The sequence below is a fragment of the Scardinius erythrophthalmus genome (assembly GCF_964197995.2).
Source record: "Scardinius erythrophthalmus genome assembly, chromosome: 2".
Lineage (NCBI taxonomy): Eukaryota > Metazoa > Chordata > Actinopteri > Cypriniformes > Leuciscidae > Scardinius > Scardinius erythrophthalmus.
The window spans coordinates 32400083-32413827 of record NC_138222.1 but is presented as its reverse complement, the minus strand read 5'-3'; the positions used below and the strand labels follow the sequence as shown (position 1 = coordinate 32413827).

General features: G+C 40.2%; 1 protein-coding gene across 1 annotated transcript; it reads left to right on the top strand.

The window, feature by feature from the left end:
• Window positions 1-4508: 4508 nt before the first annotated feature.
• LOC308680900 (uncharacterized protein) lies at window positions 4509-10753 on the top strand. The gene is made up of 2 exons (XM_081349347.1): window positions 4509-4748; window positions 7509-10753. The coding sequence occupies exon 2, from the start codon at window positions 7515-7517 to the stop codon at window positions 9162-9164; it is 1650 nt and encodes a 549-aa protein (XP_081205473.1). The 5' UTR covers window positions 4509-4748; window positions 7509-7514; the 3' UTR covers window positions 9165-10753.
• Window positions 10754-13745: the final 2992 nt, after the last annotated feature.

Sequence of the window (13745 nt, the reverse complement as noted above, 5' to 3'; positions counted from 1 at the left end):
TGTAATAACGGTCAGGCATTTGAAAAGCCAGCACTATCCGCGTTGGCTTGAATGATGTCATTTCAGACTTTGCCGCGCGCGTAAATGTGATTAGCGCGCCGATCTGAGGTCAGTTGTGCGGTTTGCTTTTTCATGGTGAAGATCTAAATGTAGGAGAGGAAACTGGTCCACGGCATATCGAGTGAACTAGAGACGATGGTTTGCGAACCCGTCTGAATCATAGACTGTAACTGAATCGGATTTATTCATGTATTAAATGCACATTTTATTATAGAATATAGGCCTGTTACGAGTTATAGAGTAGCCTACGATTTACTCCAAACCCTCGTCTAGTCATTTTGGACCTGTCTTCAAAGAATGGGTAGAAGGCCTAACTTTACTCTAAATAACAAATCGTTTTGGGTACCAGATGTAAACAGAAACAATAAAATAATATATAATATGGAAATACTGTTTAAAAAGTGTTAATCTGTTGTTCTAGGAGGTCACACGTTGACCCCCTATTTATAGTAGGCCTACAAGTTGTGGTCTTTACACTTTGGATGTAGCCTACATGTTATTTTATGCAGATTTTAATATTTTGGGTTTTTTTATCTATCGATTCATTTTGTAATTGCAACTCTAGAAAAGTAGGTTACTCTATCTTAAATGCACTTAAATATGTAACAAATTGAATAATACATAAGTAAATACTATTCGCTTGTTAACCAAATAAAACACATTTTTCTCAAGAACTGAGTTTTAATCGTTAGTGCAGGTTAAGTTTTTTTTTTTTGCGAGAAAAGGTTCGATAAAGTGCAGTGACGACATCTGCCGGTGGAACGATCACATGACAAGACAACGCTATGAAAAGGCTAAGACCCATCATTTCTCCAACTGAGAGATAAGATTAATCTCTCTTCCATCGTTTTTATTAATAACTTTGGTATGTAAAAAAAGCATTCGAAATTAATTAACATAATTTAAAAGTAGTAAATGAAAAAGTAATGTATGGAAAAATAAATGCAGTTAAAAAAAAGATCATGTTAATTTTTCTCTTTAAGTGTCTCAAGACAAAAGTGCCATTAGCAGATAGCTACTTGAACACACAAGGTGAGCATCACACCATTAAAGAAATGATCAAACTATGACCTGGTTAAACAGGTATATACACATACAAAGAAATTAAAACAACAATAGGCAAATATGGAAAGAATAGAAAATAAAGACCACACCTAATGTATGTGTGCTTATAGGTGCTGAGATAATGAAGGTCCACATCATTCAGGCCCAAAATGAAGTGTTGGGGTGAAGGGATGACAGCTGAGGCACATCTAGAGGCGATTCCCTCAGGCTGCTCCATATGGCCCTGCAAACTGAAACTGTGCTTCACTGGCAAGAGCGGAGGGGTAAGACTGGGGGTCTCCTGGGAGAATTAGCATGCCAAAACCCTGACTCATATAGGGGCCTGTAACTTGACCTTCTTCCTTTTATTCTTTAGCCATTAACACCCTGCTGTCAAGAAAACATGTTCTTTTACTGACATGAGAGTCAAAGCTCAAACCCTCATCTGTAAACATCACATTTGAATTAATTATTGTATGCCTTTTGTTTTGTGTTTTTGTCATTTTTATTAGTTGTTATTATATAGTTAACAACCATGATAACTAACTGCAATGAATCTTAAAGGAACACTCCGACTTTTTGGGACTTTAGCTTATTCACAGTATCCCCCAGAGTTAGATAAGTCCATACATACCTTTTTCATTTCTGTGCGTTCTGTAAGTGTTATTTGACGCACCCACCGCTAGCCTAGCTTAGCACAAAGACTGGATGTAAGTGGATAAGGTAGCATACTAATCCCAATAAGTGACAAAATAATGCAAACATTTTCCTATTTACATGTTGTGATCTGTATAGTCACAGCGTGTACAAATAACAAGGCTATATGAGACAGAGACCATTTTTAATCGTATAAATACTGGGAACTATATTCTCACTAGGCGTAGGAGCACAGCTACTTGGGCGGAGTGATTAGCGCAGCACACGAGACGCTCTGTGGTGAGGAGCAGAGAGTTCGCTCAGAGTTGGAGTAATAGAGTCAGCAATTACTAGATAGTAAATTTATAGTTTACAATCATGGGCGTTCGCTGTATCTTGTCTTACAGCTTCCAAAGTTTGTAACTCCTCGTCTGTGTATTCTGGCTCAAAACTATATGGTTCTGGATCTTGGTTTGATACCCAGTAAAATTCCTCTGACAATTCCTCAAAGTCAGCCATGATCACGAGTCACGTTCGCTACTAGCAAGTTAGTCACGTTTGTTTTGTTTACGGAACCATCAACAGGGCTTCTCGTGTGCTGCGCTAATCACTCCGCCCAAGTAGCTGTGCTCCTACGCCTAGTGAGAATATAGTTCCCAGTATTTATACGATTAAAAATGGTCTCTGTCTTATATAGCCTTGTTATTTGTACACGCTGTGACTATACAGATCACAACATGTAAATAGGAAAATGTTTGCATTATTTTGTCACTTATTGGGATTAGTATGCTACCTTATCCATTTACATCCAGTCTTTATGCTAAGCTAGGCTAGCGGTGGGTGCGTCAAATAACACTTACAGAACGCACAGAAATGAAAAAGGTATGTATGGACTTATCTAACTCTGGGGGATACTGTGAATAAGCTAAAGTACCAAAAAGTCGGAGTGTTCCTTTAAACTCAGATCTTCAGGATTCATCTCTTTTTATCTAGCTTTCATAAGGCTTCCACTTGAAGTTGTGCAACAAAAATGACTTATTATTTTGAAATGTTATTCCTGTCATTCTGTCTCTCATCAATATTCGCATCCACTTGTTTGTTCACAGGCTTTGAGATCTGGCCATTACTCCTGATGCACCGTCATTCTTCAGACACTAGAGGCTGCTGTCTCCCCCCCCCCCCCCCCCAAAAAAAAAAAGGAAAGCTGCATCACGAGCAAACATTTTTGTTGTTTTTTCATTGACATGAGACGTATGATTAATCACAGATATGTAATGCTTGCCAAACATTCTATAGGGCATGAAGCTCACAGATCATAAACCTTTCAGCGTTTCACTGAGTCTGGGAACTCTGTAACCTTGAACTCTTTGCCTGGAATAGCTGGGCATTTTAACAAATTACCAACAAGCCAGCTGTGTGACCGAAATCAAAACACTGTGCAGTTTTTAGACGTGAATGTAGATAATTGAAACTGTCAAGAAACAAAACAAAACATTTACACTTTTCACTTGACACCACAAGCTCATATTTTTAGTATCTGACAGTAAAATCCTGTGTTAGATTGTTGAATTTCTAACACGCAGAACTACAGAGGGGAAACTGGTTTCTCACGACCATGTTTCATAGCATTCCACGTGTCTACAGTGATGAAAGGGCGGCGCTGGTTCATTCCTCCCCTCGCTGTGATTTAATCATGAGCCTGGGATGAGAAAAAATATATATAATTGGCTTGTCTACATAAGGATTGATTATTATTGTCACAGACCGTCCTTTGTTGTACACCTGTAGGCAACAGCAGGTCTGATTCATAATTTTGTATTTTTCTGTTTTTGCATAGGTCTATAATTCATTGTTCCTCAAAATTAAGATTCTAAGTTTATTTTAATGTTAAAAATCACAAATATTACTGCAACTACTGTGATTTCTGTCTCAGATTTAATGGTCTTTTCAAACACACATTCAACATATGCTTGGTTGGAGAGCACCATCATTTAGAATAGATGCTTGTTGAATCTGAAGCTAAAAGGTGAAGAAGAAAAGTTAATGTTTGTATGTGTTCAGGCATTTTATTTACATATTTCTAGGGTACACATGAACAGGCCTAGTAGAATAGCATTACACCTCTGCCTTTACTATTAACACCAAGCAGCTAAATTGCACAAGAGTGCCATGTATTAGACCGCTTAAAGTGGAATGTATAATTAGGAATGACCTCATGGCTCTCTTACACTTTTCTTGACTTCTCACACAAATGTCAATCAGAAAACAATACTCTGGTGGTTTACAGACACGCATAATTCGACTCACTCTGCGTCATCAAGATAAGAACAGCTGAAATGCCTTACTTTTTATGTCTTTAAGCAATGGTTACATTAAGTTGTTCTTCCTTCTACAGAATAACCGCTTAGGACAGGATCAGTCTGTGGACGTCTGAATTCGAAGGCCCTGCTTACAATTCACTTCATTCTCCTCTCCTTCAGCCATGGGGGTGGAGAATTGCTGTAACCCCCATCTTTACACACACACAGAGAGAGAGAGAGAGAGAGAGAGAGAGAGAGAGAGAGAGAGAGAGAGAGAGAGAGAGAAATGCATGCTAAAACCAATCAAGCAGGTGGAAAAAAGGCAGCAACTTCAAGTCAAAGAAATACGGTTGCTATAGTGATCACTTCAAAAAGTGAAAGAAAAGGGGGCATTATTCCCAAAACCCATTATAAAGCCCATCTAATCTTGCTAAAATATGCACCCAACGTGAGGGGGAAGGGAAGGGAAGGGAGGAGGAGAGGGAGGGTATATGGATTGTGGGCAGGAGAGGCTGTGATAACGACAGATGTCTCACAAACCGTGGGTTTAACAGGAGGGGTGAAAGAAGAAAAAACGCCCAGTCGCAGATTGGACCTCAGGGAGAGAGTAGGACTGGCTCTGACTGAATCACATTCACTACTACAGGAGAAAAGAAAGTACATTCAACGCGCTCTTTCACTCGGATTTCAACAGAAACTGAGAAACAGGTTAGTAAAATGTTAGTCGCGATTTTATAGTCTCTTTAAATAACGGGAAATTATCACTTATAAAACAACGCGTTTTATTGGTGCAGGAGGTTGAACAATGCAGACTGCACGAGCCGTTCTTTGTTCTCGTAATTCTCATTTGTCACTTACGAAAACTAAAAATGCACAATAGGCTACCATATTTAGATTATTAAGTTAAAAATTATTAAGAAACAAAAAGTTTTCCTAGAAATATCTGAATGTCACTTTACAAATGTCACATTAATATTTCTAAATTATCATTGGAATGTGTGACTGGTTTCCTAAATGTAGGCTATAGAGAGAGATCAAAATATGAGTTAAAGTAGGCTAAACTTAAGTAAGCTTTTATTTTATTTATCTTTAAATGGAGCTGTGGGTTACAGGTAGCTCTTACCCAGTTTAACCCCTTGTATTTCGTCTTTCTATGGAAAGCAGTGTTAAGGAAATAGCGTTAATTTGCACTAATAAGAAATTCGTATTCAGACGTGAGGAGCTGATCGATATGGGGGGGGGGTGCTAGCAGGAGGGTGGGCGGTATGTGTCTTACTAAAAAAATATATATATATATATAGCCTATCAAAATGTCCTATTTCGTGTTATGCTTTTCATTTTTCGCACTTATCATTACACATTGATGATTGATTGTTATAACCCGCAGCAATTGGATAGGCTTAATTTGACTCAGTGTACTATTTCACCACGACTTCAAGGACATAACTTTCATGCCGTCATTATGGATATTTATTTACATCATATTAATGAGTAACTTCATCAAGCTAGATTTGCTAGAATAATGGAGGCTGTGAAGCATACTGGCACAGAGCGCTGTGAGAGGCTGTAATAAAAACTGTCTTTAGTGAGCGCTGACTAGGCACTAGGCAGCACATCTCAGCAGCTGGACTCATTTGCTGGTTGGACTGGGGCATGACTGCGTATCCGGTCTTTGTTTGCCCCAGTGCAGTACTACGGACAGCTCCTATTGTAACCCCACCATGCTGCAGCTTAAGTGATATTTAGTCAACTGAGTTGCAATAACTGCAGATTTTTAAAAGGTTGCAATTGGTTCCATATCAGTTGCAAGAATTTTATTTTTTAATCTACCTCACACTTTCATAATTCCACATATATTTAAAACCAATTCCATATATAACTGGGACTGTCGATTTAACAAGTTAATTTAATTAATTAGCTATGGAAAAATAACGCTTTGAAATGATTTAACGCACCCGCCCCGCCCCAGACCTAAGCCTTACATTTCATACAGTTGATTGGTGATGAACATGATGCAGGCCAGCCTATAGAATGCAGTTAGAATGCCCCTATAAATCAAGATTTTTGGGCAAAATATTATAATGTTATTATAAATCATATGAGTTTTTGTCTCATATTTATATCATATGATATACAGTAGAACTAGGTTAGTTAAGCAATATCACACGAGTGATGTTCTTGTCCCGAATAGCACCAGTGCAAGTGTGACATTGATTTTATACAACAGTTCAATAAATAAGAAGTTAATATTGTGTTTTATTTTAGAGACAATAGCCTATTGTATGTTTTTTGCTCAATTCTGCCAACGAAAATATTACCTATAAAGCCAAAGCATAACTGTTGTGCTTCTCCGAGCAACACACAGCAGTGTTTCGTTACTAAAAGAATCAACGTTTTGAGCGAATCAATCGGGTGAACCAAGGCCCATTCATAATAGGTGTGTATGACTTGAAGCGGCGCTGCACAGACCGATCGATGTATGACATTAAAGTACAGCGAGAGCGTTCCTTTGATGTCATACACCGATCGGTCTGCACAGCACCGCTTAAGCCCAACACACCTATTTACCTCATTCTTGAATAAATCAGCCATTTGAAGGAATCATATAAATGAATGACTCAATAACTTAGTCATTTAGACATTTACCGCCACCTGGAAGTTTTAGTTTGTTATTACGAGCATCATTTCATTAAAAATCTGTTTATTTACATTTAATCAGCATCATGTTGTCTCAAACTCGTATTACTTTCTTTCTTTTGCAGAACATAAAAAATATTTTTAATTTAACACAATAACATATTTTGGGGTAAATTTCTCAGCCAAATCTGATGTGTGATTAATTTGCGATGGATTCGATTAATTAATCTACACATCAAGTAATTAATTAGATTAAAAAATTGAATCGCTTCACAGCCCTAATTTAAACATATCAACTTTGTGATAATGGCCTAATGTGATTCAGTTCATGTAATCTATAATCAGCCTTTCCCTTGAATCTTATCTTTTCACCTCCCCAAACCAAGCAGCTACACTAACCAAACCGAGAAGAGAAGTGAATGACTTTTATATTATAATTTTATATGAAATGATATTGTTTTTTATTTAATGTCGTAAAACTGTATACAAACTGATATAATTAAAAATTAATATATAATAAAATACACTGACCTCCTCCTTAACAGAACTGGACTACATTCAAAGTCCTTGGCAGAGGTTGCATTTGCTCGAAATTAATGAGAATAAAGAAATGGGCTGGGTCATGTTGGTAGTTTTAAATTTTACAATTTCATATCCATAATGAGCTTCTAAGAAGGTTGGTTATTTGCTCAATGGAGTTTAGACCAAATGTATTCACTGAATGAATGCAATGGATATTGCTTTGGATAAAAGTATCTGCCGAATACATGTGCAATTATTGAAACGCAGTGATGTGCATAGCTTACATAAGATGTTCTTCTGCTCCCACAGGACATTATGGGAGGCAAGTTAAGCAAACGGAAGAAGGGATACGATGTCAGTGACCCTAAAGAGAAGAAAGAGGAGAGTGCTGTGGCAGCAGTTGAACCATCTGAGAAGGCAGAGAGCCCTGTGACTGAGGCGGAGGCTGCACCACAGGAGGCTGCACCACAGGAGGCTGCAGCAGCGCCAGTGCTGGAGTCTGAAGCACCAGCTGAGAAAACCGCATCTCCTTCAACAGCACAAGCAGAGGAGAAGAAGGACGATGCGGCACCAGAAAAACCAGTAGCTACAACAGAGGCATCTACTGCTGCACCTAAGGAACCAGCAAGTGCTCCAGAGGAACCGGCAGCTGTAAAGCCAGCAGCTGAGTCAGAGTCACAAGCTACAGAGGTACCAGCCTCTGCATTAGCGGCAACAGCAGTAGAGACAACAGCTGCTATACAAAAGGCACCGGCAGCAGAGGTTCCAGCAGCTGCAGTAGAGACACCATCAGCTGCACCAGAGGCATCAGCAGCTGAGAAGACTTCAGCTGCACCCAAGGAACCAGAAGCTGAGAAACCGACAGTTGCACCAGAGCAACCAGTGACAAAAGAACCTGCAGCTGCACCTGAGGAACCAACAACTGCACCAGCAGCAGCAGAGGAATCTGCAGCTACACCCCAGGAACCGGCTGCTGCACCAGTGACACCAGTGACAGAGAAACCTGTGGCTGCAACAGAGGAACCAGTGAAGACACCAGTGAAAGAGGAACCTCCAACAACACACGAAGAACTTGAGAATGTGCCAGAAGCACCAGTGGCAGAGGAACCGATAACACTATCTGAGAAACCAACAGCTGTGTCCGAGCCACATGCAGCTGCACCTGAGGAACATGCAACTGTCCCCAAAGCTGAGGAATCTGCAGCTGCACCTGAGGATCCTGCCCCTGTGCCAGAGGAGCCTGTATCATCACCTCAACTTGCAGCTTCGCCAGTAGAACCTATCACAGAGGAGGCAGTAGAGAAGGTGGTTGAGGAGGTTGCAAATGTCAGTGAAACCACAGAGGTCACACCAGAACAAGAGGCAGTCGCTGAGGCAGTCGCTCCAGAGCCAGTCGCCGAGTCTACCCCAGTGCCTGAACCTGTTTCCGAGGCATTGAGTGCGGCAGAGGTCGAGAAGGCTGTTCCTACCCCTGAAGAAACCCCAACAGTCCCAGAGCCTGAATCTGAAACTGCTGCACTTCCTGAGGTCACACTAACAGAAGCAGATCCCGAGCCACCCGCAGAGCCAACACAACCCGAACCTACGACAGAGCAAAAGATTGCAGAGGAGTCTATTCCCACAATCGTCATCTTGGAATCAACCTCGACCAATGAGCTCTGCCTTGAGGAAACAGCCCCGACTGTCATAGAAGAGAAGCTGAATAATGGAGACTGTGAGAGCGCTGGCTCAGCAGAGGAATCTGTGCCAGCCCCCCCTGAGGTAAATGGGGAGTGCCATGAGCAGGCACCAGACATAGGCTCTTTGGATGTCCTTGAGTCCCCGGTCGAGGCATGTGTAAATGGTGTGAAGGACAAAGAACCCCCTCAAGTGCTAAGTGACTGTGAAATGAAAAAGGACTTGAGCTTGGATGCTGACTTTCAGGTCCCAGCTATGATTGGCGATATGGTAGAGGTGCCACAGTGAGTCGATTTAATCTGAGAAACAAACCTTAAATGTGAATCCCATATTGATGCAAACAAACAAATGAAACAATCGTCTGACAACACGGGCTTTCTAAAAATAAATGTGAAAAATGCCTGTTGTGTTCTCTCAGGCAAAGGAATTTCTGGTTAACCAAAAAGAAATACAACCACCCAAGAGCTAAGTGTGAGAAACAAAATAAGACTGAAACAGTGAGGGTGAAAGCCTAAAAGGAAATGGGAGGGAGAGAGAGAGAGACAGAGAGAGAGAGCGGATGGTCTTTGAAGTCTTTGTGGCCGGTGTCCTGCTGTCATTGCAGAGGGTGAGCTTGCAGGCCTGGCTGAATATGTAAACCAGGGAGACGATGATTACTTTTGAACAGAAAATAAAATAAAAAAACAAGATGGCAGAACAGAAATGCACGACAGTAACAATGGTTAAAATGATTTGAATGAACAGAATCATCTTTTGTGTTTGAGCCTGATGCATATTAAAATGGTTTATTGGATTAGCATTTAATAGTATATAATCTAATTTAGACCATGTAATACGGAGATTTGAGGATGAAGCATTTTGAAATTTTCATGTTGGGAGAATCAGTGGGTAATGTTCATTTTAACTTAATGGCTTGGCTTAGAAAATAAAACACTCTGTTATACCTTAAAAAAATGGTTTTCTTTTTTGCACTTTTGTGAATGTTGTGCTGAATGGGTGGAACCTGTTTTTCAATATAAAAAGATTATTTCAATTAAAGGTATGATGCAATCTAATGCATAGAGCAAACACATTTGGTTTCAATAGCATGTGCAGCGTTGACTCTAAATTGATACGAAAGTGGTGTTCTGTAGACAGCTGCAACAGTTACGTTCAAGGCCTGTTTTCCGCCATTTTGTGTGATAGTAGAGATCTGACTGGCAGGTCACCATTTCAACAGTGTCCCAAGAGTCATTGACTTTGTAAATTTGTTCTGTGGGGCTGGGCCTCAGGCACGAGTTGTTTTGAGTAACATGGAACATGTCCATGAAAGCAAATGTCTGTTCAGAGGCGTAACTCAGCAATCAGGCTTTGGTAGAAATGGGAAATTTTTATTCTTCACAGGAGGAAAGAGGTTTCAGGATAATAGAAGGGTGATGCCGCACAATGCAGAAGACTGCAGTGGGGAGAACAGGACTGAAAGGCCTCTTCTTGATAGGAGGAGCTCTGACACAGGGTAGAAAGGGAGAGAGTGGCCATGACAAACAAGATAATACCTTCAGACATTTTTACATGTACACATACACACAAATAATGGCCTCTACATAGAAAGGAAACCACATGGACAAATGCACAACATGGAATATGAAGAGCTCAAAAAACAAGTAAACATGCTACTCTCACCTACTATCTAAAAGAAAAGGGGTTTTGCACAAAAAAAGTGCTAATGCACAGAACTGATTACAGGGTATGTTTGTACCACTGTGTGTGTGTCTGTGAGAAGCATGAGAAAGGCTTTGCGAGAGAAGATGCTGGAAATATCTGAAGGTTCCCAAGTGCCCTCCGCAGGCACTATAATGAGCTCCTCCACATACCAAGCACGAATTCTCGGGTTTCTTAAAAAAAAAGAAAGAAAAAAACACACAGGCGTACAGATTTATGAAAGGAATGTTCTCTAAAACTGAGGGGGGTGGGATGGGTGAATGAACTCACTGGCTTCAGTGTTTTTTAGAGTCACTGAAAAACGTATTCTCTTTACCATTTGTGAGATGAGAATGGATAGTATTATATGTGGAAAAAACGCTATTTAAACAAATATTGTGCAGCGGCATTGCCCATTTAAAGGGGTCGTTCACCCAAAAATTAAAATCTATCATGATTTACTCACTCTCTTGTCAATCCAGTATAACTTTATTTTGAAGAACAAAAAAATAATAATTATATATAGATATTTTGAAGAAAGTTCATTATACACATTTTTCAAAATATTTTACTTATTATTATTATTAAAACGCTATAATATCTTGCACTGTAAGTTCTTAGGGTTTTTTACACAAGCCGCTGTTTGTCATCAAAAATAAACTCTGGTTTGCAGATTTAAGGGGAGAGGTCCAGTGTGAGGAATTTTCTGTACAAGGTGTCCTGTTTCCTCATCCCATCTTACTGTGCTTGGGGAGCAAGGTTCCTTCCTTCCTTCAACTTTCTCTCTCGCTCCCTTCCTCCCTTATCCCTCCTCTCTTTTCCTTAGCTTTCATGCACAAGAGATGAGAGGCCCTGCTTGCATCTTGATTTAAAGGCTCTCTACACAGTGCATAGTTGTGCAGCCACAGCTGCAGTGCTTGGATACACCAGCACTATGTGTTCTATACTGGAGCCTTGGCACAAAACTCAACGTGTTTTCCTGTTCCTGACACATTAGGACATTTGATCTTTCACTTCCCTGTCTCCCCATCATATAAAATTCCCTTCATTGGTATAAATCAACGCCAAATCTGGCACATGTATTAAAAGTATTATGTTATTTAAAAATATTTAAAGTTGCCATGAAATGGATATTCACTTTATCTATTTTCTAAATGCCTCTTATTGATCTTATTGTTAATGATTCAGCCATGCATGTTTCTTTTTTTTTTTATCTTGTAATTTTTAATCAATATGTCATAACTCGAACTTCCGGTGAAATGACACTCTCTGGTCATGTATGCAAGACTTTCCCAATCATTTAGTCCAATTGCTTAAACGCTGCCCCTTTCAATCAACTGAAACTCGAATTATGATCTGCTTCCATCCAAATCAAAATTGAATGGACCAAAGTCAACAACCAAAGTCCCTGCCCTACATTTTTTTTTGTGGGAGACAAAGTGGGAGCATTTCAGAATTTCACAAAATGTGCTAAAATGTTTTGCTAAAAATGTTGTTGTGTTCTGGCTTGAGTGTTTCAGAGAAAATTATATACTACAATACCAAATATTTACTTTCATTTCTTTCTTTCATATTTACTTTTTATTGTTAGATTTTTGCAACGCTATTCTGGTGGAAATGCCCATAAATGTCTTGATTTGAATGGCGATAAACTGGTGAAAGGGAGAAAAAAGAGAGAGAGAGGGTAAAGTAGTGAAAGGGAGAGAGAGAGAGAGAGAGAGAGAGAGAGAGAGAGAGAGAGAGAGAGAGAGAGAGAGAGAGAGAGAGAGAGAGAGAGAAATGCGAACAAAAATCAGCGCCCTGACATAGACAAAGAAAGTGTGGTTTCTTTCTAAATCCATATCACATGACTACAAGAAGACCTTTTGATTCCTGCAGATGAAAGTCAACGGATGACTGTGATCCAGTCACATCAGTATTGCAGCAGTAGATGCAGGAGAAAAAAAACCAACGTGTTAAAAAATGCTACAAAAACTCCAAGGGGGGTTCCCATTGTTTTTACTCCTCTCTTATTCTCTCACTCCCTTTGTGATTCATGGCCTGGCAATGCTCTGCCCATCTGTGCAGCTGCTCTATACGGCTGTCATTATATACGGGTCTGCAGAAGGCTTTCAGCGTGAGCTCAGTCATACTTACAACCAGTATTGATCCACGAGTTAGCGTAATGGCCACAGAGAGGGCTGGGTCTGCCTCTTTACCCTTTCCCCTCTATTGCTCTCTCTCCCTCCCCCTGCCTATATAGATTGCACATTTCCCCGTCTCTTCAAGCTCTGCAGCACACTTTTGTAACAGACCCAGTCAAATGCACATTTGAGAGGTGAGGAAAGGGAAGACAGTGTGAGAGTGGAGGTTGTGTGTATGTGTGTGTGTATGAACTGGTGACAGCCCCAGCATGGAGCCTCTATGGGGGTAGATGTGTCTTTGTCGTGCCGCCCAACCCCCTTCTTCTCTTCCCTCTACCCTCAGCCATTAGGAGAGAGAATGTTATACCCTAACACTCAATCATTCTAGACCATTAAACAGAGGAAGGAGGAACCAGAAGCCACATGCTAAGCAGAGCTCATTTTCCCCTGAACAGTGCAACGATCCAGCCGAACTGATTGTGTTTGATGTTACACTCCTCTTTCCAGTCATTATAGACTGTAAAATCACTAAATTTGCCAGTTGCTATAAGGTTAAAATTACATTTTTAGGTGTAGATATGCAAACACGCACATGGAGTGTTTCTAGCCTTTTGTCAGTATTAGGGCACAGACCCAATTCGCAAATTTGTTATGGCTAGTTCTGATTATAAACAGCAGAGAGAAAACACATGTGACATGATTGCTGCATTCTTGAAAATGATTCTCAGGCTGGTATGGTATTCATACCTTCAGACGATGATTTATCAGTAATATTTTTACTTGGGCACAGCAGTATTTATAAGGTCTATCGACACCCCTCACTCAAACTGTATCCTGCAATGTCATAGTTAAAATCAGCACCCTGAACTGGATTGGATGACCCAGCATGCTCGTTCCCTTACACAGCCAGGTGAACAGTGGCACTGGGTATGTTAGCGTGTGTGTGTGTGTGTGTGTGTGTGTGTGTGTGTGTGTGTGTGTGTGTGTGTGTGTGTGTGTGTGTGTGTTTAAGATTAAATATTAAAACTATGTTGAGCTCAGTCACCTTGAGAAAACTCTCAGTAAT

What these genes read in the sequence shown, in the direction of transcription:
- LOC308680900 (XM_081349347.1), top strand. Translation starts at nt 7,515, where the DNA reads ATGGGAGGCAAGTTAAGCAAACGGAAGAAGGGATACGATGTCAGTGAC.